Here is a 4727-nt window from a genome sequence, read left to right as displayed (position 1 = left end):
ACCCCACCTCGTCCAGCACGATGAGCCCCACATCACCCAGCCGCTCAGCACGCGTGGCGCCACCACTGGAGGCTGCACACGGGGCCAATGGGAGCGTGGACGGCAGGTGAGACGCGGGGCAAGCGTCCACCAGGCCGCAGCCTTCCAAACTTGGCTTGTGTGCCACAGGTGATAGCTGGGCCATCCATCTGCACATGCATACCACCAGATGCCCCCCGGCCGTTGCCCACTGCGCCCAGCCCCCTTGTCCTGCCGCCGCTCACGTCCGGCCGTCTCTGCCGTCCTGTACATGATGTTGCGCAGGATCTCTGTGGTCATGACCACGATGGAGCCGTCAGGGTTCAGGGACAGGTCGCCCGTCTGGCGCGGGGGGATGGGTGGCGGTGCGTGAGTGCAAAGGCGCATATGTGTGTTGGAGAGGGCGGGGGTTTGTGCCAGCAGAAGCCAACCATAATAGCTGAGCTATGATCACGCTGTTTGAGCATCAACAAAAAGACTACAACAATATCCAAGTGGCGGGGGCTGTCAGAGGTCAAGTTCCCTTGAGATGGTTTCACGACACGCTGGAGGTTCGGATTTTGCCCTATCTTTACTCATCGTCCAGCCCGCCCTGCCCACACGACAACAGCAGCACGCACTCCACGCCAGCCGCACAATCAAACAACGCGCAGACGCCACAGCTGCATGTGCATGCGCCCCACAGCTGCACGCCGCAGTCCCTGCCTCCCAGGGCCCGCCCTCACCTGCAGGCCGCAGCGCCCCGTCCCGAACCGCGCGCGCGCCTCCTGCAGCTTCTGATTACTCAGCGCCTTGAGGGGCGTCGTGTAGATCACGCGCTGACCCCGCGCCAGCACCGCCGCCGCCGCCGCCTCCGCGATCGCCGTCTTGCCGGCGCCCGTGGGGGCGCAGACGACGACGCTCTTGCCCTCCAGCAGGGCCGCGACTGACTTGCGCTGGAAGCTGTCGAGGGGGAAGGGGAAGATGCCCTCCAGCCGCTCCAGCGTCACGGGGGCGCCGGCGGCCGCGTCCGCCAGCAGCTCCTCCAGCAGCGCGCTGCCGGCCTCGGATGGCGGCGCCTCGGGCGGGCGGCTGCGCGGGGGCGAGGCGGGGGCCGCCGCCAGCAGTCGGCGAGGGCATGTGCTGACACATGTTGCAGGCCTGGGCTGTGTGCTGCTGGCGTGCACGCCGTATCCTTCCCTTGCGTGCGGGTCCTTTGCGCATCAACAAGCGAACAGCGCTGCCCCGCCCCCACCGCCACCCGACTCTTTGTGATGCCATTGCAATCACACGCAAGTAGACGCCTGCGCAAAGGCTCAGAAAAGGACCCACCCGTGGGCAGAGGCGTCCTCCTCGGTGTAGGGGTTGTCCTCCTCCTCTGTGGGCTCGCCGCTGGTGAGCGGCCCCCCAGCATCAGACAGTGACAGCAGCAAGTCGCCGTCCTCTGACGCCGTCGCGTCCCACGTGCCACTGGGACCGGTCTGCGGCTCGTCCACGAATGTCATTGAGAAGCTGGCGTCTTGAAGCGGGCCATCCTGCCTCGCCGTGAGATCCTCGGGCACCGCATTGGCGGGGCGAGGGCCTATGGGCCGCCCACGGCCAAGACCAGCAACCTCTGTCAATTTAGATTGCGCACATGGTCTCCTACTGCAGCCAGGGCCGCCGCAGCGGGCGCGAAGCAAGTGCATGTGATCTATCTGGTGGCTGGAGACGTACTCAAAATACGTTCATACTTCATTACACACAATTACAGAGGTGCAATTTTGCATCATGACCGCTTCGTATATGTGAGCTGCGCAGCTTGGACTGCATCGATGGACACCTAGAAGCATGCAGAGCGCTGATGATGCTTTTGTGGGCCTCCTCCTTATTGAACTGCAGGCTAAAGGCAACATTGGCAGCGATGCCGCGCCGCGGGTGAGCTTGCGTCGCTGACGGGCATCCTTGCAAGCAGCGGCGCGCTACACTTGCGCGCATTGCTGCATCTGCCCTCCAGCCCCTACACAGCTCGCCCGCTTGCCAGCCCCGCTCGCATGCAATAAATACATCAAAAGCAAGTGCGTGACATTCCCTGACACCTGCAAAGCGGCGGTCAAACACGCGCTGGTTGTCGCGCTGCCCCATTCCATGTTCATTGTGCAGCTGCTGCATGCGTACAGCCATCACGGGCAGCGCAGCAGTGGCGGCGGATCGAGCGGCAGCCATGCACGAAGTCGTAGTGGTGCGTGTGGCGGAAGCAGCAGCATGGCCGCAGCTCCGGGCGACCTGGAGCGTTTGAAGAACCTGGCAGTCGCCCTCTCGGGCGCCGGCGCCGCCTGCTGTGGCCTCACCCTGCGCAGCGCGCGCCTGCGCCCGCGGCGCCCTGGGGCGCCGCCGCTGCACCTGGCGTTCTTTGAGCACGCGGGCCCGTGCGCGCAGCGCGCGCTGGTGGTGGTGGCACTCCCGGAGCTGTGGGGAGACGGCAGCAGCAGCAGCAGCAGCAGCAGCAGCAGTAGCCGTGGCAATGTCAGCGAATCCGTGGCGCATGCGGCGGCTTTGTGGCTGGTGGAAGGGGTGCATTTCCTGCTGTCAGGCGGCGCCCTGCTTGCCGGACAGCAGCCCTCGCCTCTGGAGCCCCTCGATGCCGTGCTGCGCGACTCGTTTGAGCGGATCCTGGCAGCGTTTGAACGGAGCCCCGCAGCTGCGGCAGCGGCCATGCTGCTGGGTCCGCCGCAGATGCGGCTTGCCCCCCATGTGTCGGCCCGTGTGGCGGCGTGCCTGGCGCCCCTTGCGCGGGTGGCACCCCCCTGGGTCTTCGGTGACGACGCCGGGGGGGCTGGCCCCGCAGCACCTGCTGCACCCAGCTGCTGCCTGTTCTCTGGGTGAGCATGCGGGGTGCGGCCACGATGCAGCGCATGTCTGTGTGGTTACTATTACGGCAGCATATTTGCGAGTGGGTTTGAGCAACGCAAGCAGAGCTCTGCAGCTGCAAGTCCAAGCATCTGCAATCTTAACGGTCACACGGTGCCCTGCTGCAACAACCCCAGGCCCTGCGTCGTGTCAACCCATCTCAGCCCAATGGCAACGCGTCTGGCCTGGAACCTGGCCTGGTCCCTGGGCCTGCTCGGCCGCAGCGCAATGCACCCGCCAGCACTGGCGGTGCAGGACGCTTTCCTGCCACCACCGGGCGCCAGCCAGGATGGCGGCGCTGGCGGCGCGAACAGCGCAGCGGGCGAGGGAGAGGGTGATGGGCAGTGGCGGGCGTGCTGCATCGTGATTGCTGCCTTGGGGCCGCACACCCTTGTCGTTGTGCTTGACGGGTGCGTGTCCTGCATCCCGGTAGGTTCTCTGCCAGGTCACAGCAGCACGGCTTTCAACACAGACGCAGCAGCAGGAGCAGCAGCGGCTGAGTTCAACACCGTCGCGCAGGCCAGTCGTTCCACCATCGATGCAGCATCGCAAGCGGCGGGCAGTGCGCTGCGGGCTGTCATCTCAGCAGCGGGCAAAGAGCTGGATATCGCTCTTGCCAAGTCCCCACTGGCAGGGCACATGGCGCAACTAACAACACTGGACAGACGCGAGATTAGTTGTGGTCAGCAGTTGCAGCTCGGGGGGTCCTACGGGACGCCAGCACCCACAGCAGCGCAGGACGGCTATCTGGTGGCAGCAGCAAGCGCCCCCGTGGATGGAGGGCCGAGTCCCCTGTGGCGGCGCTTGCAGTCTCGGATCATGGGCCGCAGCAGATTTGCCGATGGTAGTAGCTCCGCACCTGGTGGTGGTCACCAGCAGCACCAGCAACAGCAGCAGCAGCAGCAGCAGCAGCAGCAACAGCAGCAGCAGCAGCAGCAGCAGCAGCATGGTCTGCTCTGTGCTTTGAAGCTGGACGTAGGCACAGGCTGCTTCACTCTGTCGGGGCCCTGCTCCCGCGATGCGTCTCTCTTCAGCACCTTAGTGGCATCGGCTGCGAAGCACCTGCCACCCATGGTGCAAAGTGCAGCGGCTGAGGACCCCGGGGCGCCGTCAAAATTGCTGGCGCAAGCCTGCCGTCACGGCGCGTCTCCCGGCGGTGTGCTGCGCCACGCGACCATGAGGCGGCTGCGCCGCGCGGGTGGTGTGGCTGTGACCGGGGGTGCAGCGCAGCGCGTGGCGGACGCGGACTGCGAGCCCTGGCTTTTGGCGGCCGCGGCAGCGGCGCAGACCTGCAGCGGGCTGGCGCCACCCTCACAGCCTGCGACCCTGAGCTTGGAGGCGTGCGGCCCGCAGCGCTACCGACAGCGAGTCATCGGGGCAAGCAGCGGGGGGGTGGGCAGCAACGGCCCCATCAGCTGTGCAGTCCGAGTGGAGACGCAGCAGCGGCGGTGTGGCTGCGCGTGCGCAACAAAGAGCAGCGACCCATGTTGTGAGCCGCTGCCAGAGCCTTGCGCTCAAGCGGCGGCATCCATCGTGGCCTGCGGCGTGATTTTCAGGGCTGGCTGGGACCCCAGCACAAGCGCCTGGCCAGATTGAGTCAGTAATTACAGAAGTCACGCGTAGAGCATTGATGAATCGCAAGTGGTTGATGGCAAGTGAATGTAGGGACACTCCTGCTCTCCATGGTCAAAGGTAATCCCCTCTGTATGTAAAAACAGGGCTTGGCATGGACGAAACAAACGTTAGGGTTGACAAGGGCGACGGGGGGTCTCAGAGTACATAATGATTGTAGGAGAGCGGGACAGAGGACATGTGCGCCCATGGACCAGCAATCACGGGTG

General features: G+C 65.3%; 2 protein-coding genes across 2 annotated transcripts; one reads left to right on the top strand and one right to left on the bottom strand.

Moving 5' to 3' along the window:
* Positions 1–44: 44 nt before the first annotated feature.
* MNEG_14160 (DEAD/DEAH-box helicase) lies at positions 45–1502 on the bottom strand (the record flags this gene model as incomplete). The annotated part of the gene is made up of 4 exons (XM_014037369.1): positions 45–72; positions 203–360; positions 744–1089; positions 1330–1502. The coding sequence occupies 4 exons, from the start codon at positions 1500–1502 to the stop codon at positions 45–47; spliced, it is 705 nt and encodes a 234-aa protein (XP_013892823.1).
* A 739-nt stretch (positions 1503–2241) lies between these two features.
* On the top strand, positions 2242–2858 carry MNEG_14159 (hypothetical protein; the record flags this gene model as incomplete). The annotated part of the gene is made up of 1 exon (XM_014037368.1): positions 2242–2858. A coding segment is annotated over one exon (617 nt), but the record flags the coding sequence as incomplete, so codon positions are not given.
* Between the last annotated feature and the right edge of the window lie 1869 nt (positions 2859–4727).

Source organism: Monoraphidium neglectum (genome assembly GCF_000611645.1).
Source record: "Monoraphidium neglectum strain SAG 48.87 unplaced genomic scaffold scaffold04296, whole genome shotgun sequence".
Lineage (NCBI taxonomy): Eukaryota > Viridiplantae > Chlorophyta > Chlorophyceae > Sphaeropleales > Selenastraceae > Monoraphidium > Monoraphidium neglectum.
The sequence above is the reverse complement of the archived record's forward strand: the minus strand, read 5'-3'. Positions and strand labels throughout refer to the sequence as shown.